The sequence below is a fragment of the Sphaeramia orbicularis genome, chromosome 1 (assembly GCF_902148855.1).
Source record: "Sphaeramia orbicularis chromosome 1, fSphaOr1.1, whole genome shotgun sequence".
Classification (NCBI taxonomy): Eukaryota; Metazoa; Chordata; class Actinopteri; order Kurtiformes; family Apogonidae; genus Sphaeramia; species Sphaeramia orbicularis.
In genome coordinates, this window is record NC_043957.1 from 30,120,865 (window position 1) to 30,148,151 (window position 27,287).

The following is a 27,287-nucleotide window of genomic DNA, read 5'->3' on the forward strand; positions in this document are numbered from 1 at the left end:
ACAGCTCTCATTAACGTTAAATTGTATTTGTGGGTTATACATGTTCTGTGTTTCCGCTGTTGTTTTCTGTCAGTGGTAAACTTGTATAACCGATCGATTGGCTGTAACACTGACACACGGTGCGTGAAAGTGCTGAGGTGAGTAGCACGCCAGAGGATTTAACAGCTGAACAATATTGCATTTGTGCTAGATGTTAGCATGAGCAAAAATAGGAGCTAACCTAATGACCTGACATTCACAGCAGATTAAATGACAGCACCAAGCGGTACAAATTTGTGGATATCGAGTCAACTCAAGCTAGTAGATACTGCCATTTACTGAGACTTTAAGCTTATGCCATTGTGTTATTTAATCAGTTCAGTTAACCTCTCCAGATAACAGAAGTTCTCCACATTAACGATGAGTCGTAGTAGGAACCCTCCTCCCCGGGGTCAAGGGGCAGCACGGGCCAAACGGTAACGCCCATGTTGCTGATACAGTAATGTTCACTGCAAAATGTCAGACACAGATATGATTCAGCAGGTTGTCTTGTGTCTGCCCCTCGTATCTAGATGGGGCTTTTACTTGACCTATCTCCGATGGAGGGATGGATGATGATGGAAATGACGACGAGCTGGAGGCAGAACTGCTGAGTCTGGTGGGCTCAGGAGGTGGAGGAGGAAGATCACAAGGGAAGAAAGGTGATGGAAGAGGTGAGAAAAAGTCACAACTGCTCCGTCATTATTAGTGGACATGTTAAATAATGTCAAAGATAGCGTTTTCCAGTCTTATACTTCACCACTATCAGAATTAGGTTTTGCAAAATTATGCAAGTATTATCATCAAAATGTACTTGATTTAAATTACTATATATACTGTTAGGTGACTTAACCTATTTAATAATAATAATAATAATAATAATAATAATAATAATAATAATAATAATGCATTCCATTTGTGAGCACCTTTCATGAAACCCAAGGACACTGTACTGCAAAGGATAAAAAGACAATAAAATACAAAAGACAATAAATAAAATACCAAGGAAGAACAAGTGCAAGAAATATACCAGCTGTTAGGGATTTATGATGGTGGGTAGGCAATCTTGAACAGGTGAGTCTTGAACCTGGACTTGAAGACGAAAAGAGAGTCACTATTTCAGATGGATGGTGGCAGAGAGTTCCAGAGCTGGGGAGCAGAGTGGTTGAGGGCTCTGCTCCCCATGATGCTGAGGCTGACAGGGGGCACAGTGAGGTGAATGAAGGAGGAGGACCTGAGGGATCGGACTGGAGTGGCGATATGGAGAAGGTCGGACATGTACTGAGGAGCAAGATTGTGGATAGTTTTAAAAGTGTACAGAGGGAGTTTGAATTCGATTCTTTGTTTTATTGGGGTTCATTGGAATTCCTGGAGGATTGGGGTGATGTGGTGGTAGGAGGGGGTTTTGGTGATGATGCGGAGGTGTGACTCAATTGAAGCTTATGGAGAGACTTTTGGGGTAGACCGAATAAAAGTGAATTGTAGTAGTCAATATGGGAGGTTACTGGGCTGTGGACAAGAATAGAGGTGGTATGGGGGGTGAGGGAGGGGCAGAGGTAGTTGATGTTGTGTATGCAGACCGGGAGATGTTAGGATTTGAAAGATAGTGAGCCATCAAGGATGACACCCAGACTCTTAACCTGGGGGGAGGGGGAAACTGAGGAGCTGTCAATTGTTAGAGAAAATGTGTTTGCTTTGGATAGAGTGGATTTGGTACAGATGAGTATTTTGATTTTATCATTATTTAGTTTTAAGAAGTTGGAGGTGAACCAGGATTTCATTTCAGAGAGACAGGAGTTGAGGAAGGAGGGTGGGAGTGTGCATCCTGAAGTGATGCATATTGGTGTGTGTCATGTTCTTTTAGAACATTATATATTTGTAGTATTGCTGTAAAAAGTCAGCTTTTGGGCTTTTTCGGCATTTTCCATCTGATCTCAATCATTTTTAAACATTCAAAATCAACAAATTTGAAGATTACATGGTTGTCACAACACAAGAAGGGGATTAAAGAAATTGTAATCTGAAATGTAACAAGCTCTCAGGCAAATGTAATAGGGTAAAAATATATAAAAATAGTATTTGCATCTAAGGTGTTGTGGAGTAGAAGTAAAAAGTAATGTAAATGAAAATACCTAAGGAAGGTACAAGTACCGTCAACTTTGAAGATAATTAACAGACACACTGTTCCTCTTTGATTAATATACTTAATTGCATACCACTGCAGCATATTTAACCCTATTTTGTTTGTGCATAAAGCTCCTGTTCCCATGGCTGAAATAGAGCGAATGGCAGCCCTTTGTATGAAAGACCTGGATGATGAGGATATGGGGGATGAAGATCTGGATGATGATGATGAAGATCTGTTGGTAATGCACACAGCATCTCTCTCTCTCTCTCTCTCTCTCTCTCCTCTCTCTCTCTCTCTCTCTCTCTCTCTCCTCTCTCTCATCTCTCTCTCTCTCTCTCTCTCCTCTCTCTCTCTCTCTCTCTCTCTCTCTCTATATATATATATATATATATATATATATATATATATAATATATATATATATATATATATATACACACAGTACAGGCCAAAAGTTTGGACACACCTTGGACTACCTCTTGATGCTCATCAAGAGAATGCCAAGGGTGTGCAAGGCAGTCATCAGAGCTAAGGGTGGCTACTTTGAAGAAACTAGAATATAAGAGATGTTTTCAGTTATTTCACACTTTTTTGTTAAGTACATAATTCCACATGTGTTCATTCATAGTTTTGATGCCTTCAGTGAGAATCTACAATGTAAATAGTCATGAAAATAAAGAAAATGCGAAGAATGAGAAGGTGTGTCCAAACTTTTGGCCTGTACTGTACATACAGTACACATATACTATATATAGTATATATATAGTATATAGTATATAGTATATATACTGTACTGTATATATATATATATATATTTTTTTTTTTTATTTTTTTATTTTTTTTATTTTTTTAATTAAAACAGATTAATTGATTATTTGATGTACAATAATTTGATGAAATATAATGCCAGTCATGTCAATATTCACTCCTTCTAGACTTTTAGGCTCTTTTTATCCTAAGAATAAAATATAACCATAACTCAGATCACTCAGCTTCATCCTGCACTAAATTATTATATAATTATGAAGTTTTCTGAAAACTCTTCATGGATGTAATTCAATATTTGAAAAATTATGTTTTGGGTCAACAAAAACAGTTATTAACTGCATCTCTCAGGTTTTTATTATATTAATTATATAATAAAATATTATATATATTATATTATTATGGGCGGCTGTGGCTCAATTGGTAGAGCAGGTCGTCCAATGACCAAAGGGTCGGCTGTTCGAATCCTGGCTCCAATTGTTCACATGTCGAAGTGTCCTTGGGCAAGACACTGAACCCTAAATTGCTCCCAGTAGCCACCCGCTGGTGTATGAGTGTGTGTGTGAATGGGTGAATGTTAGAAATTGTAAAGCGCTTTGGGCACCATGAAGGTGTAGAAAATGCGCTATATAAGTTCAGTCCATTTACCATTTAAAAATATGGTTCTTAGATTAATTTTCACATACTTAAGGATTCTGTTTTCATTTATGTGTGTGGAACCACAGGCAGAGCTGAACGAGGTTTTGGAGGATGATGAGGGACAAACCTCTGCTCCCAGCCCTCCTGCCATGACCCCACCTGGCCCCAAAGGGAGTGCCACATCCCACTCTCCGGCAGCAGCTCCCAGTGGTGCATCTGGGCTGGAGGCTCAACTAGCTGAACGCATTGAAATGTATAAGACAGCCATTTCCAACGCCAAGGCTGCAGGAGAGACTAGCAAAGTTCGAAGATATGACCGTGGATTAAAGGTAAAACGGAAGAATAAGACTCCTCTGTGCATTCAAACACTGGTAATCTTTTCATTCTCTATCACACTGAAGACTGATTTTTTTAACCCTAGACATTGCAGTCCATGTTGATATCAGTCAGGAAAGGAAAACCAATCAATGAAGAAGAGATCCCACCTCCTGTTGCTGTAGGTGGAAAGCCCAGTGTCACAGCTGTGTCTAAAACTGCAGAGGAGCAGAATGTGCCACAGCCCACACTAATGCCATGCCCTCCAACCAATCAGAAACCTTTGAGAGAGGCTGCACCACCAACTCCTAACTCTAAACCTGTCCACTTAACCCCTCCCCAAAGAACTTCTGCTGCTGTCACTCCAGATACTCCTGCTATTTCTCCCCTCACTCCCAGCCAACCAGATGCACAGTACTCAGGTAAACAAATACATTTATTTACACTATGTAGATGTAAAGCTTTGAATAGATGTTTGACATTAACACTAGAAAAAAAATCCCTGTTAAATATCAGTGTAAGTTCTGCAGGTTTAATATGACATGAGTTTCTGAATCAAATTCAGTCATGCCCATTTGATATAAAAACATCATCCGCCATTGCCACATGTGAAGTGTTATTGTATTTACTGGTAACCAGTGTCAGTTATTAAGGCTAATGTTGATACTGATATTCAGTCAGTATTCTATATCTGTGTATTGGCTGACATTTCTACAGTGATCCTGCATTGGTCACTTCAACCATTAGCTGTTATTGTCAACATGTCAATTATATTCTGCCAGTCAAGACTGACAGTCAACACAAGCAAATGTAAGGGGCAGCTGTTTTTTTCTGGATTAAAAACTGTCTACTGTTTACATTTGACAATTTAGTGATCACATTTAGAATATGTACAGCTTTTGCACTATGTTGAATAGGGATGTAACGATTACTGGTATAACAATAAACCACAGTAAAATTCCAGATGGTTAGTATTACCCTTTAAATTCTAATTGTCATTAAAACCCTGTTTGATTACCACACTTCGAAAACTCTCAGTGATACTGCTCATTTCCTGGTGAAGCAGCAGCACTCCAGGCGTGCATGAGCAGTTTGCAATGTTTGGCTTCTGAAAACATGGCTGAAGGCAGCCGCACAAACAGCACTTCAGAGATCCCAAGACCGGGTCTGTGCAGTTGGACTGGGTCTCATACATCTCTGTCTTTCTCTCTCTTTCATTGTGACATTGTGAATTAGTTGATATGGAAAATGGTCAAACAATCCACTATGACCTATCCAACTACTGTTTTTCCCACTCAAAAAAAACACTCAGGAATCGATAGGAGAATTGATAAGGTGGTTGGTTGGTGGTTGGTGTTTGGTTAAAATATTTCAGTGTGTGTATAAGTACTTTTTGGACATTTTGAGCACATTTCAACAATACTGCTATAATAATGATAACCGATAATCTTGGTCACAATACCCGTGATATGAAATTTTCATATTGTTAGATCTCTAATGTGGAATAAAAGAAGGTTAAGACAAAACTTTTTCAACCCTACATAGATAAATATAAAAATCACTTATTGAAATCATTGGATAAATGTAATTGTTACAGTGTGTTTTATCAGAAAAAACACATCTCCCTCTTGTGTACTTGTATGCATTTATAGGCCAGTCATGACTGGTCTAAAGTGGCAGCAACACTGACAGATGATTCAGTGGCCCATGAAGCATCTATATGTTTACAGTATGTCTATGATTATTCCTCCTTCACATTTACAGAAATTGACCTGACTGACATTCCTCAAATGAATCTTGATGAGGAAGATGGTGTTCCCAAATTTAACAAAGCCATAGTGACAAAAATATTATCTCATTATTCACCCATATGTGTGTTTTCCCGCATTTCAGAAGAGAAGCAGGCAGTTTTGACCAGACAGCGAGAGTATAAGTTGGCTGCCATTAACGCCAAGCAAAGTGGAGACATTGATCAAGCCAAGCAACACTACCTCATTGCCAAGGTAAAAGAAAGAGCATTAGTATTATCACATAATTTCATCATTTGTTTATAAAAGTGTGCAGGTTGTAAGTAAAGCTTGTATGTGTGTCCAGTCTATCTTCATTGTATTTACCTCCATTTATGCAGAAGCTGGATGTGCTGGTGGAAGCACTGGACCGAGGAGAACCAATAGACAGTCGCTCAGTACCTCCCCCTCCTGGTCAGTGGAACCACTTCATAATTTTTATCTCCATGTTTTTTGACTTTCATGTCATGCGCGCAGATAGCACTGGGGACGGGGGGGATGTGTCCCTCCCAGATTTATAGTGACCCAATCCGCCCCACCCCCAAAGTGATCAGTCCACAATACACCGATTCAAGAAGGTGGCAGGCTGGAGCCTGGAGCAGATCCTTGCTGAGTTGGGAAAGCATTTGTTAAGTTTTCCATGGATTCCTCGGTTAATAACACTGCACAGCTGATCCATTAACATCCCGATGTTTGTGCTGCCTTACATGCCTACGACTAATAGTGCATTCAGTTGACCAGAATTTTAAAGTCAGAAAAGCCATAAAATCTAGCATCTATAAGCATCAATGTTGGGGTTTTGATTTCATTTCATTAACTGTCAATTTTTTTCAAATTCCATGTTCCCTGATGTCCCAGTTTTAAACTGGGAAGGGCTAAGTTCGGACGTTACGTTTTTGGAGCTCCATGTTCCGACTCCCAATGTAAATGCAACGCACCATCTTGACTCTAGGGGGGAGATATCACCCAGCGATATCTTCAGGGAAATGATAGGAGGAGAGATGTTTTTGGGACCTGTTGAGTCTGTTTCTAGAGAGTACATTTATTTGGCTGCAGAGAGAATTCTTTTTTTTATCAATTGCGTTTATTGTCTGAAAAAAAATGTACACATGTACATACTTACTGAGGGAATTCATGGTATTTCATTCAAAGTGTGAATTTCATTTCACATTTCATGCCATGTAGGTTGTACTTATTTAATTTTATTGATATGAGCCTGTTTAAGTGTATACTTCTGTTATCATACACATTGTTATGTTTATAATCATTTACATGAAGGCACAATTGTGAATCACTTCAATTTTATTTTACTATTAATTTTTGCACATAGGTTCTTTGCTTTTTTGTCAGAATTCAATTCAAGTTTCTGTGCTGAGAATGAGATTCTTAATCCTGTTGAAATCAGCAAATGTTTAAACAAAACATGTGAGGAAGGTATGAAGTTTTGTGATTGACATACCAGACAAAAAACAGGTTGATCATGTATGGCCAGTGTTGATCAGGTAGGCCTTTGTTTACCAATATTCATTCAGTCAGAAAACTCACACACATACGCACACGTGTGTGCGCGCGCACGCACGCACACACACACACGCACGCACGCACGCACACACACACACACACGCACACACAAGTATTTACAGCTTGGTCCCCCCCAGTTCTAAAATCCTATCTGCACCCCTGTTTCATGTTAATTATTCAGCCATGTTCTTTAGATAGGTTTTTATTTCTTCATTGATATTTGAGCAATTAATATTCATTTTTTTGTGCATAACATTCCTGAACATTTTTATTACTCACCCATTGTCTGATTATTTTTATTTCTTTATTAATAGTTCAGTGATATCAGTTTTCTTTCAGCAAAATCCTAAATGATGAAGCTTGCGTAAGTTGCCAAATATCTGTCATATTTTATATATTTTAGTATACATCATCCTTATCACTAAACATCCATATCAACCTCATTGACTGGACTCAGTGTTTATCCACTGTTTTTTTTTTTTTTTTTATCAGGTCTTAAATGCATTAGACACTGTCTTATAGGGCGTCTCAAAAATCACTTTTCTCTTCAGATCACGGTGTTATTTAAACCAGTTAATCTCCAACATGATAATAGCCCCCCCCCCCCCCAAAAAAAAATCAGCAATAACCGTCAACATTTGACCCCCCCCCCCCCCCCCCCCCCCCACACATACACACACACACACACACACACACTGCAAACTATGAAGGGCCCATCAAAAAGCGCCAAAAAATACTGTTTTTAAATGCATTACCATGCTTAATGGATACTAAAGTGCCTAAAGTAAAGACATCCATACTGCATCACATGTGGTACCTGACTGACTCTCTTGTGGTACTAAGTCTCTTTGATAAAGAAGTACCAATAGAAACCAAAGCAGCCATGGCAAGACAACTGCAGTACAGAGAAATGAGGGCTATTGTCTCAGGTGACACCGTGGTGCAGTGGTTAGCACTCGTGCCTCACAGGTCCTGGGTTCGATTCCAACACCAGTCGATGGTGGGACCTTTCTGTGTGGAGTTTGCTGTTCTCCCTGTGTCTGCGTGGGTTCTCTCCGGGTACTCCGGCTTCCTCCCACTATCCAAAGACACGCACTGATAGGTTAATGGGTTAATCTAAATTGCCTGTAGGTGTGAATGTGAGAGTGATTGTTTGTCTCCATATGTTCAGCCCTGCGATGAACTGGAGACATGTACATGTCCAGGGTGAACCCCGCCTTCGCTCCTATGTAGCTGGATAGGCTCCAAGTGACCCTAGTGAGGATAAAGCGGGTTCAGAAAATGAATGAATGTCTCAGAGCTATCTGTTGTTAACGATGCTGCAGAAAGAGGTGTTAAGGACATCCAAGATGATGCCAATGCAGCCATGGATGGTGCCCATAGAGGGAACATCATCTTAGTGTCTGGTTCCCACAGAATCAAGCTATCAGAGTTTCTCAAGAATGAAATGGAAGAGAAACTATAGAGCGAGTAATATCTGAATAAATTGTGAAATGCACATGTATAAAAGTATGTCCAGATTATCAGAACCATGTCATCATTAAAGTCTTTGATTTATGTATTTAGCCTTATTATTTAAGTGTTCAGCTATATTTGTCTTTAACTAAAACCTGTATTTTGCTGAAAAGGGGTGAAGAAAATAGACATTGTGTTCAACTAGATTTACTGTTCTGAACTTCTTTCTATTTCAAGTTTTTAGCCTATAATTGAGTTATTTTATCTTAAGATCACCTTATTTTCACTTATATATCATCTGATACAATAGCCTATGAAGATGATATTACAGGGACGCTGTAAAATACCAGAAAAAGCAATTTGTGGACACTTAAGACCTCATTATATGTGATTTTCTGGGTTAAAATGAGTGTTTTTGGCGTTCTTTGACGGGCCCTTCATACTTTGGGGGGGGGGGGGGGGGGGGGGGGGGGGATCAAACGTTGATGGATTTTGCTGAAATTTTTTGGGGGGGCTATTATCATGTTGGAGATTAACTGGTTTAAATAACACCGTGATCTGAAGAGAAAAGTGATTTTTGAGACTCCCTACTGTCTTACGTCACAGATCAGACAAAAAATTCAGGGAAATTGTGGAATATCAGGACCATGGAATAAATCCTGTTTGAACTCACCTTTATCTTTATTATTATTATTTCCCATTCTCAAAAATGACCCTCCTGCAGGGGAAGCAGTAGCAGAACACCGTGCACCTCCTCCCTCTCAATCTTCCTCTAAACCTACTGCTGCTGCTGCTCCTGCTCCAACCCAGGTGGCCACTTCTGGTAAGACTTACAATCTGTACTACCTTATCTCATCCAGGTGAAACAAAACACTACAAGCTTGATTTTGACTCTTTATGGCTGCAATTTGTTTTCTTTTGTTGAATTTATTTTGTTAGTATCTCAGACATATGGCATGTGTCTGAAATATCATTTAATGTAGTGAGAGTACACAAGAGAAAATGAATAATGGTTCCAAAAATACAAGGAAAAACGATTGTTACCATTCAGAAGTATTGATTTTAGTGTGTATGTGAAGATTTGTGACGTGTTTGTGTGTTCTACAGACCTTTCTCCTCCTAGCACTGTGGCAGAAGCCCTGCAGCAGAGGATGGACATTTACAAGTCAGCAGCAGAGGGAGCTAAGAGCAAAGGAGATGACCGCAAGGCTCGTATGCACCAGCGCATCGTCAAGGTACAAACTATGAACCTCTAATACTGTACATACTATTGTTAAAACCATTTTTACTCAAATATACAGCTATTTGTATTCCCAGCTTTGAGCTGCTGTCTGGTGGTGTGTTTTTCTTATTTCCTGGAATAACTCGTGTGACTCACATTATTTGGACTGAAGATCCCCTCCTTTACCTTGACTGTAACTTCCACTAGTACTCTTTTCACCTCCCAGAATAATCTGCAGGAACCTCAGCCTTATTGTCTAGGAACTGATGAAGGCCACAGTTGGAAAAATATGTGAGGCATTCTGTGTGGATTAAGAGAAAAACATGTGAAATATATCATATAGAAGTGTGAATCCACAGAGAAATACCTTTAGGGCATATTGCTAAGAATGGAAGCACACTGATGACATTGATTTTTACACCTGGTGACAGCTGTGACTGGAATCATTATGTTTCCAGGTTGTGTTTTATGTCCTTTTCTTGTAAACACAAAAGGCTCCTGGACACCTTGACTTCGCACAACATATTTTTAGCCATAATTTAATAATTGATTCAAAATTTCACAGAAATGTTTAATACGATCAACATCACATCATGGTATTTTATATTCAAATTGCCAACTTTGCTGTAACATCATACCTACTTCTACTTGGATTTCATAGACTAGATTCTGGTGTATACGAAGCAAAATGAGGACAAAAGCTCATTTAATTGTTATACTTTACAGCGCTAAAGCCACATAGAAGTATTTGTTCCCAAAAACAAGAGGAAAACCTTGAGATTTAGCATAGACTCATAAGACCCTTAACTATTTCTTTAAATCTAATGTAGACATAAACACTTTACTGTTAATTCAATGCCATACACCTCTGAAGAAACACTAAGTGAAGACAACATGTCTCTCACTGAAAATTATTTACTGGAATCATACTTGTCAGTATACTGAACAACCTCCCTTTCACACTCTTTAAAACACTTCCAACAAAGTCTTCATTATATATATGGGTCTGGACATGCAGGGATGTACAATACAACTTGTCATGTTGGTGGAGGCACAAAACCACAAGGTGGTAATTCTAGTTTGTCATCATTTTTACCTCCGCCAGGAGGTATTGTGATCACTTTGCTTTGTGTGTGTACGTGTTTGTTTGTTAGCAAGATAACTCAAAAAGTTACAGACAGATTTTCATGAAATTTTCAAATGTTGATACTGGCACAAGGAAGAAATGATTAAATTTTGGTGGTGATTTGGGGGGGGCACGGCAGATCTCTCTTGGCCTGCGCTCTCCGAGTGCTTTTCTTGTTTGTATTGTATGAGTGAGGTGGGAACTTGTGGGTGCTTGTAGAAAGGCCAGTAGTTGGTAGTTATTGATAAGACAAGGAAACTGACAAGGGAAATGAACACCATGTATTATCTTAATGAACATAGTAATGCCAAGATACATTAGTGTCAGTAATTAATTATAACAAAATGATCAATAATCTTCTTTTTTAAAAGCAATATCAAGATGCCATTAGAGCTCACAAAGCGGGACGACCGGTCAACCTGTCTGATCTACCTGTACCACCAGGTAACTTTCTGAATCCAGCTGTGTTAAAGGATTCCTTTTTTTATATTGCACTTTAGAGTTCAGACGGCTGTGTGTGTGTGCGTGCGTGTGTGTGTTGCTCCATTAGGTTGTCCACCACTTCAGGGCTCAGAGGGGGGTCAGCAGAACTTCATGGGTGTCCTGGAAACTGCTATGAAAATAGCTAATCAGGATGCTGACGCAGAAGATGAAGATGAAGATGCACTGAGAGAAGCTGCCAAGGTGAAAAAATAATAAAGCCACTGCCAAATGGTCACAGAGCCTTTACACAGCCAAGAAGTTTGATTGAACCAAAGTTAACAAGGCCTTATTGTTATGCCATGGCAGCTTTTGTGAGCCCTGTCTTTTTTCTCTGCTGCATCTCCTGCTAGTTTCATTGCTGTCACTTTGCTCAAATAACAATAAATTATGCCAATATTGTCTTTTACAAAGACACAGCTTAACCTGTGTCATGTTAAATTTAGATTAGATTTACCTGAGTCTCTCAGGCTGTAAAAGTGTGCAGTGGTTAAATTGGCTTTTGTGAGGAGGGGGAGTTATCCAACCATTGACATTAATGGTAGTTGTATAACCTAATCAGTTTTTTGCTAATATATGTAATTATGTATGAATTTATGGTGGTGTTAGATTATTTTGTCATTTTAAAAGTAGCTCACAAACTGAAAAAGTATGTTCAACCCTGCTGTAGGCTCTAGAATTCTAGGATCTGTTTCAAATAGATCATGGTTTAGATGAGTGGTGCATTGACGTTGACGTACTGAGATACTATAATCATAGAATGTGTTATGACATGATGTCTGACAATCCCATGTAGCCAATCTGGCTGTGTCTTTTGGTGGTCTTGCACTTACTCAACTTCATAGTTTATTTCATCTATCATATACAGAAATAGTAGAGGGTTGTTTTACATTGAGGGACAAGGAGCTGAGCTGCGGTGGGGTTTGTTGTGGACCTAAGGAGGCAGAGCTGAGCTCCGATGCGCTCCGGTCCAACTTAACCTATGTTCTTCCCGTGTTTGTATGGGTTCTCTCCGGGTACTCTGGCTTCCTCCCACCATCCAAACACATGCACTAATAGGTTAATTGGTGCGTCTAAATTGCCCATAGGTGTGAATCTGATGATTGGTTGTTTGTCTCCATATGTCAGCCCTGCAATGAACTGGTGACACATTCAGGATGTACCCCGCCTTCACCCAAAAGGTAGCTGGGATAGGCTCCAGCACCCCTGCAACCCTTTCAAGGATAAAGCAGTTCAGAAGATGAATGAATTAATGAATAATAATAATAATAATAATAATAATAATAATAATAATAATAGTAATAATGATGACAAACCAAGCCTTTCAAACTATTTTTCTTCCATTATGTACTACTTCAGTCACTGTTTGAAAGTGTAGACACCATAGGTGGGAAAACCTGTCTTGAGTGTTTTTGTTCAATGATATTTGAAATGACATGAATCATAAACCACTCAACTGGTGAAATATGTCACAGGAAATAACAAAAAAGGTGTAGGTATGTCTTTTGTTCTGGAAAATTAATGTCCATTACATGTTGAATGAACTCCATCTGTAGATGAAAATTTCTGAGCATCTTGTAAATGGTGCAACAGATGGACTTCCAAGTGCAGATGGAGAGCAGGTGGAGAATTTCTACAAAGAAAACCCTGTTACGAACTGTCAAAGTGTCTCGGGCTTCGGTCAGCTGTTAATCTGAGAAACAACCAGGAACATTTCAGATAATTTTTTTCCTCTATTCTGTACTACTTCAGCAGTTGTTTGAAAGTGGAGACTGCATGGGTGGCAAAGTCTGACTTAATGGAAGAAAAAAATACTCTGAAGTACTTGGTTTGTGATTATTATTAATAATAATAATAATAATAATAATAATAATAAACTTAAGTTTTTTCCACTCGTTTTTCAATTGTCAGTCATCAAACAAAAACACCCATCAGATTTTCCTACCCATGCACTCTCCACTTTCAAACAGCGACTTAAGTAGTACAAAATGGAGGAAAAATAGTCTGAAATGCTTGGTTTGTCATTATTATTGTTACCTATCATTCATTCATTCATTCATTCATCTTCTGCTTTATCCTCAAGAGGGTTGGGGGGGTACTGGAGCTTATCCCAGCTATGTTTCGGGGTCAGGTCATCGCAGGACTGACATATAGAGACGAACAACCAATCACTCACATTCACACCTGTGGGCAATTTAGATGTACCAGTTAACCTATTAGTGCGTGTCTTTGGATGGTCAGAGGAAGCTGGAGTACCTGGAAAGAATCCAACGCAATCACATTTGTTATGAACCTAAGGAGGCAGAGCTGAGCTCCAGTGTGGTCTGGCCCAATTTAACCTATTGAAGAATGGGGTTTTAGGACTGAAAATCACCACTCTGAGACATGGTGCTCGATAAAGAAAATGTCTGTTTATTTTAAGGCCTTATTTGTGCTCAGATAAAAGCTCACACAGCAACCAAAATGGTTAAGGTGTGAGTAGAGATCTCTCTTGACTATCCTAAAGAAAAACACCTTCATACCCAAGTGTTGCTGTATCAGCCACTTACTGAATGTATTGGACACGTTGCAATGATAACACAGGATGACATTTAGCATACAGGGTGACATTTTGATCTCTCTTAAGGAGAGAATATCATCTTCTTGATACAAAGAGCAATCCCACTACAGGACATACAAAGACCGTAGCAGATCAGGGCACTTACATTAGACTAATCGGTAATAAGAACACAACTACGGCACACAGGCATTTTCTATCCAGAATATAATGCTGTGTTTTGAAATCTGTTTGTAGCTTCATTTTGGATTTATGTGATGATCTTAATGTGATTCCTTTCCCTCTACAGCCTGCTGTGCGTCCACCTGCCCAGAAAGCAAAAGCCCCGGCTCCTCAGGCCCCTGGAGGCCCCAGAGCCCCAAAACTGGGACCTAAAGGTATGTTTACTGACTGCTGGTGTAGGCATGTCTTTGGTGTGTATATGAAGCTGAGTTTCACTTTTGTTTCTCTTAATTGTACTTGTAGCCCAGCAGCAAGTGGATTTCCTGTTGCTAAGGCGACAGGCATTTTTGCGTGCAGCACTGCACTCTAAACAGATGAAGGTAAGCTGTGAGCTTTGTTTTCTACCTTTGTTCTCTCTTTTTTTTCTTTTCTATTCATAGAATCCCTGCTTTAGTTTTATTATGCCTCCGCACCAGCGACAGCCATCTGTCCGGTCGTCAGGAACACAAAATCTCAGATACGCCTAGAAATTTCTGCAAATTTTGCTGAAACATTCATGTATGTTGTGGCCAAATATCAGCTGAAGAGTTCATATGCAAATCATGAAAAAGAAATAATAATACCAGGTCAATTTCAGTGTGATAGTGATTTTAAAATAGGTCACATAGGTTCATATAAGTTCACAATGATAAAAGCAACACAAAAACCACCACTCAAATTGAGTATAACTAAAATACACTACCCAGACCTTTCTGTGTGGAGTTTGCATGTTCTCCCCATGTCTGCGTGTGTTCTCTCCAGGTACTCCGGCTTCCTCCCACCATCCAAAGACATGCACTGATAGGTTAATCGGTTAATCTAAATTGCCCATAGGCGTGAATGTGAGAGTGATTTGTTTGTCTCTCTGTCAGCCCTGCGATGAACTGGCAACATGTCCAGGGTGTACCCCACCTTTGCCCATAAGTAGCTGGGATAGGCTCCAGTGACCCCCGTGACCCTAGTGAGGATAAAGCGGGTTCAGATAACGAATGAATAAAATACACTAAGACAACTGTGTCAGTGTTTCCAAAAACAAGATGAATACTGATGCAGAGGAACATCTTTTTGTGAATTCCCTCAATTTCTGGACAGACATAGATGTAAACTGCAACTTAACCTTTGTTAATTCTAGTTTGTCATTACTTGAGTGAGTGACGTGAATGCAAACTTGGGAAAGTTGTATATTTACCAAATGACTCCTTGACCAGTGTGTAGGATTTAGGAACATCCAGTTGCAGAGGTGGAATTTAATATTCATTTTATTTAATTTCTAATCACACAGTGAAAAACATTGTGTTTTTCTTACCTTAGAATTAGCTGTTTATATCCAGAGGCAGCAGGTGACGTTTCAGTCTGCCATGTCTTGAAGGTGGCTCAGAATGGACTCTATCGTCTTGTTTCATTTTTATGGTATTAAGGTGCATTACTTTCATGTGCACTGTTTGAATGTGGAGTAAATATCCCCTTAAACAAAAAGCCCAGAACACATAAAGCAAAGACTGGCCATAGCACTGCCCTTTGACTTTGTTTGCTGCCACTGGAGTGAAGAGTGAGGTAATACATATCCCATCTGTAACTTCACCACTCGATGTAACTGAACATCACACACCAAACCTTTACTTTGTAATGCTAATGTTAAAGAACATAGAGAACATTTTTTGCATTTAAGTGCTAGACTGAATATATTTTGCAGATATCTGTGTAAGTCTTTCCTATACTCTAAATGTACTGTATTCTTCCAATGACAAATGGTGTCACCTTTTTAGAGACTTAACCACAACTGACAGTTGTCACGTTTGAGTGTTAACATTTGCTTCTGCTTGTTTTGTCACAGGACATGGCCGGGGCAGCACAGCACCTCAGACATGCAAAGGGACTGGACCCCATGGTCACTGCAGCCAAATCGGGACTTCCTGTTGATATCACAAAGGTTAGAAATACAACATGTTCTATTAAAGAAGTGATCTACAGAAGCCCACATTACAGGCATGTATGTGTTGATCTGTTGTTACGGGAGCAACTCAACGTGAGGTATATTGACACAAAAAGTGACGGAAATAGAAGGAATCAAAAACACCTTTGTAGTCATGATAATTTCACCTTCTATGTTTGTATCTATAGCTGTGTGTTCATATTGGGGTTTCCTCCTCTGAGGTCTAAAGGCTGCATTTTGCACACACTCTTGTTGTTTTATGCTTTTTTTTCCCTTTTATTTAAAATCCTTTGAGATGTTACTATGACACATGCATTTTTCATAGTAATGAATGAATGTTTTATTTCAGACATATGAAAAAAGACGATACAACCACCAACAAAATTTAAGAATAGTAGTGTAGTTAAAAACTATATAATGTGAATTGTAATGCATTGTACAGTGTTTTTGAACTCCCCCATTGAATTAAATGCATCTTGGCTGTGAAGGCAGTGATTATTATATATTACTATGTTTACAGTATGCTACTATGCTACATCTTATTTAAAAGAAATCTACCCATGCTTCACATATATCTCATCCACAAGTCAGCCAGTCAAGATGGAGCAATAGCATTTGACATTTTTCTGTCAGAATGTCTTGCTGAAATCAAATTTCCACTCTTTATCATGAAAGTATTAAATAAGCCTGTTAGATTATATTTGTTAATCTGTGTCTTTTAGTTTGTGCTACAAAAACATAGTTAAGATCCAGCTTTTATTTTTAGAGTTTATTTTCCTTTAGAATCATATTTTCTTTTTATCAAATACATTTTAAATTACAGCAACATTTATTTCTGACCTGGATCACTCTATTCAGATTAATTTTTGACCCTTTATAGGAAAATACTTCTCTGGTCTATATTAATAAATTTACGTCCTTTTCCCATTCATATTTCATAGACTTCCTGCTTATCCCATGTGGCTGTGCCTTGTTTTGTCTCACTTTTATTAACATCTTTCCTCATATATCATGTTTGTAACCGTCTCTCTTTAATCTCAAGAAAATTATGCTGGTGCCTCTGTTAGTTTGCCTTTCTTTCAGTCAGCAGGACCTCACACAAGCTTAGACGGATATTCATAATTTCCTGTGGACAATGTTGGCAAAGGGACAGTTGATTAGTTTTTGGTACAAGCTTGGTCTGGGTTTGTCTGGATGGTGTGCTTACCGGACCAAATCAGAACTGACTGGTTCTTATTTCTTTGCGTCATGTTTATAAATTGCTCTTTGTTACATTTTTCTATTTCAAAAGGAAACGTTGGTGTTTGTCTTTTCCCTGTCAGATTCCCAGTGCTCCAGTCAGTGAGGAGGATTACTCCCTGGCTCGTTCTCGTACCTCCCCTATGTCCCCTCGGTCCAGTGAACAGTACCACGGCCTCATGGATCTTCTGCGAAAACAACACGAGGTCAGGACACACCTCCTCCTTTCATTTAAAAATGCATTTCATACAGACTTATCTTATTGCTCGTCCATTCCATTAATGCTACATTTTATCATTACATGCGAGTGGGCCCTTTTAGTGTTTTGTCGTCTGTTTGTGTTGTATTTTCCTGTTAAATGAAATATTTCCATTAAACGTCTCGTACATTACTCATGAAACCACTGTCAATTCAACTAAGCTTAACTGAGTATCTATTAAATGTTGTGGGCTCTGGATTGTATCCCATCCTCTGATAGTTTGTTCTTTATTCACAGAAATGTCTGAGAAACTCTCAACAGTTCACCGAAATGGGTAACGTAGTTGAGGCTCTCAAGTAAGAAGCATTCCTTTTTTATATGTTTTCTGTCCAAATTAAATTATTGTCACATTAGAAGTAGATCAAACAAATTCTGGCGCTTATGTCCAACAAATTACTTTACGACTTAAAAAAAGTCATTTAGTAAGGAGTTACTGAAAGAGTACTTTTAATATCTGAATGTAATTTTTCACACACATATTTATTGATGCAGTTTTTTAGTCACTGTTTGTGATTTAACCGTTTTTCCCTCATAAACCACTGTGTAATACATACACTGTAACTTAATTGTCACACTGAATATTCTGTGTTTCTTTCACAGATATTTTTCCATGTTTTCATGTACATTTACTCAGCATACTCTCATTTATTACAGTGTTTTTGGCATCCTAGAACAATCTGTATCACCTTCCTTTTCTTAATGGACTTACACTAAATCTTATTTTGTCAAGGTACACACGGAAAATTGTTTTGTTACAGATCAATGCTCTCAAATGTTCTCAGTCCATAAATTTAAAGAGCTTGATAACATTTGCTCTTTGTTAGTGTTACTACTTTATTTTAATGCTATCAACTTTCTGTCAAATATGAGCATTTCTTTCCAACTGTCAAGTGTTTCCTCAACAGGGACTTAATGGGTTTTTCTCTTTAATCTTTCAGTTTTGACCTAACTTTGTTAGGAGTTGAAGGACCTAGATATGACTTTTATTGTCAATTGGCATCATAAAACGAAATCTGAATTAAATTGAAAACTGTTTCTGTTTGAAGGTGTGAGAGGCTTGTGGAGGAGTGTATGAAGAACATAGAGATACTGAAGAATGCCTACACCAAGGGTCACCCAGTCCCCAAGTGTCGCACTGAGGAAAGAACCTTCAACACCTTCAAGTCAGTAATGAAACCTTACACTACAATTTAATTCACGAGGGTTGATATTACAAAATAACAATTTACTGTGCACAGTGTGGGGCAAACATAACATCAGCATAACTTTGCAAACAACCAACTACTTCACATTAGAAGTAGTTGAACTACACAGCTACTCAAGGGAGAAATAAAGTATGAAGTATTCTAAATGACTTTGAACTACTACTTCTTACAATTATTTTTTAATACAAAAAGAATAAAAAAAAAAAAAAAAAATTAAATCTGAAATTATACAAAAACATAATACTAAAAAAATTACTTAAAAATTAGTCATTTGAGTTTACTGGTTGATTTCAGATACTTTGTGTGATTAAGTTTACTTTTACAGAAAAAAATCAAAGGCAAAAATAGTAGTAATAACAGTACTAACAGCTGAGGTCAGTATTATCCTGGTCATACTTGGATCCCCTCCTAGATGCTTGAATATTTACAGAGGATATACATAGCTGGACACACATGACAAACAATAAATGAATAAATAAAATACCATGTATCAACCCTATTACCAACAAACTACTGCAAATTTAATTATATGAGGTTTACTTTCCCCCAACGCTGGATATGAAACTTACATAGTTGAGTGATTTTCTATTTTAATTTATGTTTTTAATATGCTTTTAGCAGTATGCTTTTATTAATATTTCACTATGTACTGCCATCACAGACTTTGAATAGATTAGATGTACAAAATAATTCTAACTTTTTATTTTTTTTTAATTTAGTAGAGTATTACTTTCTGCTTTCCTTGGTTGGATGAATCAGAGTGAGTCACTCTGGCTGTGGTCCAGCATCATATGGTGATAACAGCGAGGTGATTCTAGCACTGACTCATTCAGCGGTTGGGCTGTTTGGTGTTCAGTGATGAAGTCAACGCTGTCTGTCACTCATGATGTTACTTCTGAATGACCATATGTCCTTTTTTGTCTTGTAGAATCTACCCCAACCTGACACCTAATGACCTGATACTCTACATCATCAGAGGCATCAACCTGCCAGCTCCCTCAGGTAGACAGCTCTGGAATAACTAGGCAGTAATGTGTCACATTCAGCCACACATCACATACGTGCACTAACACCCACTGTATCCGTCTGCCTTCAGGTGTCTCACCTAACGATCTGGATGCCAGCGTGAAGTTTGAGTTTCCTTTTCCCAGCTCGGTGAGAATCTTTCTGACTCAGTGATACGACTGTACTGTGGATACATCATTCTGTTTTGTATCTAGTTTTTAATGGATGCATTTATATATTTTTTTGTGTAGGAGGAGGCTCAGAGAGACAAAACCGGCACAGTAAAGGGCACCAACAGTCCAGAGTTTAAAGAACAGTTCAAGCTCAGCATTAACCGAAACCAAAGAAGCTTCAAACGAGTTGTCCAATCTAAAGGCATCAAGTTTGAAGTCATCCATAAAGGGTAAACACATGCACACTGCGTGTCACTGCTTTTGAGATATGTTTATTTTTGCTTTGTGATGTTTACTTTGGTACCATTTCAATGAACAAAAACTAAAACTATGAGGGAAACAACAACAATGCAATGCAACATGCACTAAATTGAACTGGGTTAGAATGAAAAACCAAACTGACATGAAAAACTGTTGCAAACATTACAACTACAATAACTTTCTCCTATTTGTGTGTTCACAGCGGCCTCTTTAAAACAGACAAAGTAGTGGGTACTGCTCAGCTAAAGCTTGAGGCACTAGAGAACCACTGTGACTTTAGAGAGATCATAGAGGTGAGAGATGGAGCCATGTGGGAACAAATACATAGTCACATGCTGTAAACGCAGCAGATCTGCTCAACAGTGTCTATGTGTTTATAGGTGATGGATGGACGTAAAGCCACTGGTGGTAAATTGGAGGTCAGAGTGAAACTCAGAGAGCCGCTGTCAGGTGTTGATCTGCAGTCAGTTACAGAGAAGTGGCTGGTTCTCGATCCAGTCTCCCCTCTTTCACCTCCTGAAAGACAAAAAGAAAGGGTAAGTAGAATTACAGTTTTGTTGCTTTCATATCTTAAATTGTGGGTGAATACAGTAAATTGTAGAGCAAATGCTTGTTGACATTCATGCAATAATCAGAATTTTAAGCTTTAGGCCTAAAAGTGTTAAGTGCTCATACTGTGTAATTTTTGGCTGCCCCAGATGAAAGATGACACAGTGGAATTACCTTTGGTTGTGATTCCAAAACAGCAGTTGTGCATTGTAATGTCAGGGAGGTCCAAAGACAATCTGGGATAAAATTCTGAAAGTGTCAGAAATTCAGGATGACCATCTCACTATGTGACTGCTGCTGTGACCTGTGTCCACTAAGCAGCCGATAAGAATGTAGCATGAAAAGACCCAATATTCAACTTGACACTGCCCTTTACATATGCCACCATCAATGTCCCAAGCTGCCCTCTACCTGAGTCACAACTAGGTCTTCAGTCTTTACCACCTCATCTTTTAGATGTCTTTTTTCTAAGACACGTTAATGACTTCTCATCCTTGTCTATTAGAGGTTGTTATCATCATACAGTCATCATTCAAAGTTGATTCCATATTAGATGCATGTCACACAGTATGGTTGTAAAAAAAACTTATCAGACTACTGAAATTTTACAATCTGTAGGCACCTTTTAAATATGACTCAACATGTCTTAAAAATGTCATGTGCTGCTTCCTTAGTTGAAGCCCATTGAAAAATATGTGAGGCTGGCTGTATCTTTTATTAAAACAATTCCAATTAAGCAGTGGAGTTGTATGGAAAGCCATAAATAACATTCAATTCCTCTAAAAAGCCACCATCAAACACTGTTCATCACCTAATATTCATTGTTCTGTTTTCATATCAGCTAAAGTTTAGCATGACAGGATCTAAAATCAGTCTTAATGTACATAGGTTATAGTTAACTTACTTTATTATCCCTGTAGAGAAATTCAGTCTCTGCTTTTTATTCATCCTACATACACACACAGTACCTTGCATTTGCATTAGCATATAGCACACACACATTGGGAACAGTGAGATGCCGGTGAAGGCACTCAGGGACCGACTCCAGATCTTTATCAGCATCGTGGTCAGGTGCACCGACAGGAAAATTAACCTGTATTTATGGTGCCTATTTTTTAATGGTGGGGGAAATCAGAGTATCCAGAGGACATATCTTATATTTAACTTGTTGAAAGCTGCAGAAATCCGACAGAATGAGAACACAAACGCCCCACATAGGTCCAATCTGGGCTCTGTTTAAACCCTCAAACCCATTATTTAGTGTGTTTCTGTTTAAATTAGGCTCCATCTCCTCGATCCAAACCCAGAAATGAAACGAGCAGCAGCAATCCCAGCAGGTCTCCTCCTCAGTACAAACTCCACAGCTTCAGCCTCCTCAACTACGACAGGGAAAGGCTGGAGAGAAAGGTACCTGTTTTGTTTGTGTAGTCTAACCCTATCCACAACATCTTGTTCTCTAATGTCTGTAATGGCCTGAAGGCATGAAGGTCTCATCATTCATTATACTTGTCTCTCAGATAACAGAGTACCGAAAAAACAGACGGGATCCCCCATCTGACCTCATCCATCAACACAAGGAGGTCATACACAGACTGCAATGGCAAAAAGCTCAGTTGGAGCGAGCCTCTCCTGCCCTGCTGTCAGGTAACACACCCAGTATCCACTTGCATGTGCATCGCTAACACATACTGTGTTCTATGTCTTAGCCTCTCATGCATGTAACCCCATTTTCCCATCACCATATGTGTAGAATATGAAAATGTGCTGCAGCGCTTCGCCCAAGGACTTTCCGACTCTGTCAAGAAATACTCCAGCCAAGGCAACAGGGTGAGTGTGGGGTCAGGGTTGGCTGGTGTTCAAGTATGGCTATTGCTGTGTGCATGTGTGTGTATGTCCATGTTCTGTCACACTGTATTGTGAAGTTGTCATTCTTTTCCTTTTTACAGGACGCCGCTAAGGATGCTCTTGGCAGGTTGAAATTGGTAGAGAATGAGGTAAGGGGTTTTATGTAGTGGTGGAACATAACTAATCAGTTTTACTCAAGTACTGTGCTGAAGCACATATTTGAGGTGCTTTACACCTTTATATTCCACTAAATGTGTCATATGTGTGACAGCTCATATCCTTCCTATCCAGTGAAAACCACATATCTCCAAATGGGTTGATTTAGATTGTTTGTTATAAACTGAAGGATTGAAGCCTCAGTGTGTGACATTCAAGCACAAACTGCAATGAACTACATACTTCTCCACCCTGACCTACAGCCATACAAAAAACATGAAAGTCCCTCAATAGAGTCAGTGTTTTTGTCCATTGTGGGCTTTTTAGCTAAGAGAATATTAACTCTGATCCACACTCAAACGTACTAGGTGACAATGATTGGCCTTGATACTGGGTGACACTTGTAAAATAGAAAAAAGAGGCAGTCTGTTCAAAGCTGATGTAGAAACACATCTCTCTATAGTTATCTGTAAATGGGTCATTCTAAAAACTATTCACATTTTTTGTGTGATTATAGACAAATGAAAACATAGTTCTGGAAATAATATTGTATTTACATTTACATTTATGCATTTGGCAGACGCTGTTTTCCAGAGCGACTTACAGGGGAAAACCAATCAAATCAATAAAATTTTATTTATATAGCGCCAAATCAAAACAAAAGTTATCTCATGACACTTTATATATAGAGTTGGTCAAAACCAGACTCTAAGCCAATTTACAGAAACCCAACAGAATCCTCCAGGGGCAAACACTTGTGACTAGTGACAGTGGTGAGGTAAAACTTCCCTTTAACAGCAGAAACCTGGAGCAGACCCAGACTCCTGGAGGATGGCCGTCTGCCTTGACCAGTTGGGGTTAAAGAGAGAGGGTAAAGGAGGAGAAAAAGAGTGAGTGATAGAGATAGAAACTGGGGGAGAAGGGGGGAAGTAGGGGGAGACACATGGATGCAGTTGAGGATAAGTGAGTGATGACGATGAAGGCAGGAGAGAGGCAGGACCACAGCAGTAGGTCCAGAGATGATCCTGGGAAAACCTGTGATGATCCTGGGAAAACCTTATTAATATATTTAAAATGGAATGTTTGAGAGTGCTAGGACAGGAAGTGCATTTTTTAAAGAAGACCTCTATCCCCTTAAGAAAATTATCCTTTTTTAATTTAACTTAACTCTTTAAAACTCCTAGAATCCTAAGTTGCTAGAAAATGTATTGTCAGTAAGCTATTAACAGGCCTGTTTTTCTGAGTGCTTTTTTGAGATACCTGTTTCCCACAGGACAGCAACACTACAAACATATGATGGTCTTATATACTATGATGTAATGCTGTAGAATAAATACACACCTGTATATGTAGTAATTAAAATGAGGTTATCATTAAACATCTACCACAGTAAAATGCAATATACAGAATCAGAAATATGAATCCAATGCATCATATAGAATAACACACATGGCATATTTACTGCATGATGACTACTGTTTTGATAATACATGTTTTTACTTAAGACAGGTTTTGAATACAGAATATTTACTAAGGAGCATTTTGACAGTGTGGTGTTAGTGCTTTTATTTAGGTAAAGGATCTGAATACTTATCCCACCACTAGTGTCATGTATTCATTTCATCTTTATGTCTTACATCAGCTTCATAGTTACAGTGTTCTCTGTTTACTCCTTTTCTTTCTGCTTAGCTGGAATCACTAAAAAGGAAACGAACTGGATGAAAATCAAGTCAAGGAGAGGAGGTGTGGCTGTAATACTGTTATATCATCTGACATATACAAACACTACAGTGGGTACTTTTAGCATGATTCTCTGATGCTCATGTGTATGACGTATGCATGAAACAACTTTCTCATACTGTCAATCTTCAGTCAACTCCGTGTTACTTGTGGTTGGTTGCCTGCTAAATATGTTTCAATACAGAGGGACACAGAATTGAAACAAGCATTAAAACACGACTTATTTGCACTTAAACACAACCAACACTACAGAAAACTGCCTCTTGTGTTCCACTTTACAGGTTTTACTTGGACTCTGTTCATTGTTTTGATTGTAGTCTTTGGTTGGTTGGTTTTTTTCTTCTTCTTTCTTCTTTTTTTTTTAAGAACTGGTGGTGGAGAGACCCATTAGAAGGTTTACTGTTTTACATGTGACACCAGTGTATGAAGTGACTTGGTGTCTAAAGATGACCAAAAAATGTCTGTATGTGTGCTTGGAAGCATGAAGTGTGTTTAATCAATAGATGGAGGTTTTTTTAACCCCTTTCCCCATATTTTATGTGTGTAATGAGCTTAATCTAATCTGTCTGCTCCAGTGTTCCCAGATTACAGTAATCTGCTCCATTTGGAGTGGTGTGATATGGGAATAAAAAAGTGGGGCTTTGGGGTGCTGCAGCCTACATCCCATAATGAAGGATTAGTGTTTGTGTCACCAAGGAGACGACTAGATCAGACATAGAGTCGCCTTTGGGGGCTGGGGAGGGGGGGGCATTATCAGCGTACGATGAATGTGTGAGAAGCTTAGCACCATGAATAGATTACTTTTACTTCTTCATCATCATCTATTTCGTCTTTGTTGTCCTCTTCGTCTTCTACATTCTAATTCTTTACACACATTCATAGATTATTCAGATTGACTGCTCCACTTGGATTTTCTTTACACTCTTAAACAATGTTAAATCCATTGTGCTGTGGATGAGAAAATAATTAGCATCTGCTGCATCTGTGAGATGTACACTTTATTTTCTACCGTTTTTGATACTGTACAGTACATGCTATTTATCCTAAACAGAATCAGCCTCACTGAGCTCTGCAGCAGCAGTAGGAGCACATTGGATACTGAATAGTCTGGCCTCAGAATGACAGCCCAGTGTGTCAGAATGCCTGGATAATTGCTCTTTTCTATTTCTGTTTTTCCATAGAAATCCTCGTCACAGACATCCCTGTCATTCCTCTCTACCTTACAGTGTTTTTGACAATTAATTCATGATCCAGTAAAACTAGTGAGAAAATGCATGGACTCCTGCTTAAAATCGCCTTGAAATAAATAATCTGCCACAGCCGTTCTAAATGTACAAAGAGTATAACAGTGATCTGACACACACATCACAATGCTGCCATGTTTTGTCAGCTCTGCTAATACGCTGAACAGATGTTTCTTCTGTATGTTTGACAACCAGCAGCTGTAGAGGACAGTAAATTCCGTTAATGTGGATTCACACTAATCACATGCTGCCAGAATGTAGCAAAGTACTTTAAATGAGCCTTACTGTATGTTAATATCTGACCTGTTAATGCAGACTGGATCTGTTGACTCCACTAACAGTGTTTTGGTCATGTGACACAGCAGAGACACTTGTTTGCTCTAATCCAGACTCAGCCTCTCTCCATTAGCAAATAATCCTGACTTGATGTAGCCTGATAGAGTCTTTCTCTCTTTTTTTTATTTAAACCTAAATAATACCTATGTAACGTATATCTATAATATAAACGTTATATATTTGGACCCTCTGTGACTAATATGTTTTTTGCATGGACATGGCAGTGGACTGACAGATAAATATAAGCTTACATAGAAACTCTATCCATTAACTTTATGTCGAATGGCACTTTATGGATTATGCCATATATTTGCAACTTTTAGGTCCATGACTACAAACCATTTCCTGATGCATGCTCTTCACTTAACATTGGGTCTTTTTTGCACTGCTTATGCCAGCCATTGACTTTCTGAGAGGTTAATTAAATATAGACCTTAAAAACACTTACTCTGCACTTAAAACTCGCTTAATCTGAGAAATCCATTACAGAGGACATCACTCGGATCATGCACTAGTGCAGTTAATGCAGACTTGTATGTTTATTGCAAAGGATTAAAGGTTTGTGGCTGCGTGGAAGGTGAAAAACCTGAAAAGCAGTCGTCTGATATCTAGATGTTTATTAAAATCTATGTGATACAGATAGGCAGGTTAACCTGTGGCCATAGAATGATCTATATCTACTGTTAGTATGGGTAGAGTTTGGTTTCAATAGCAACTCACAGCTAATGTCAACTGGAATTACTAAATGTAGAAGAAAATATTGCTCCGATCTAGATTTAGTTAGCTTGTGTGATGGGACGAAGGTTGAAGTTAAAATTATAGTAATGTGATTTATTACTTTGATGGTCAGCGAGCCAGATTTATAGGGGTGTGTATTGACAAGAATCTGGCGATACGATACAAATCACAATACTAGGATCACGATATGATATATCATGATATATCATGATACTGTATAATAGGCAATTTTTTATTGGTTTTGTTCTGGGTTTTTTTGTTTGTTTGTTTGTTTGTTTTGGGGTTTTTTTAAGATTATTTCCTGGAGGAATTGAATTACACCAGAAATATGTACAAATACTAAACACATTTTTATTTGATCAGAACAGGATCTAATGCTATATCACAAAAT

General features: G+C 38.5%; 1 protein-coding gene across 1 annotated transcript; it reads left to right on the top strand.

Annotated features, from left to right (window-relative positions):
* Positions 1–7: 7 nt before the first annotated feature.
* Positions 8–25,752, top strand: cc2d1a (coiled-coil and C2 domain containing 1A). The gene is given in 29 exon segments (XM_030134995.1): positions 8–137; positions 375–454; positions 550–576; positions 579–692; positions 2,275–2,384; positions 3,636–3,878; positions 3,971–4,286; positions 5,758–5,867; positions 5,993–6,065; positions 9,352–9,450; positions 9,735–9,862; positions 11,347–11,419; positions 11,526–11,659; positions 14,302–14,389; positions 14,478–14,554; positions 16,048–16,143; positions 17,469–17,591; positions 17,882–17,940; positions 18,691–18,807; positions 19,778–19,851; positions 19,946–20,004; positions 20,106–20,257; positions 20,491–20,581; positions 20,669–20,824; positions 22,119–22,244; positions 22,355–22,481; positions 22,588–22,664; positions 22,784–22,831; positions 24,528–25,752. Coding segments are annotated over 28 exon segments (2,985 nt in total). The 5' UTR covers positions 8–137; positions 375–399; the 3' UTR covers positions 24,561–25,752.
* The last annotated feature ends 1,535 nt before the right edge of the window (positions 25,753–27,287 follow it).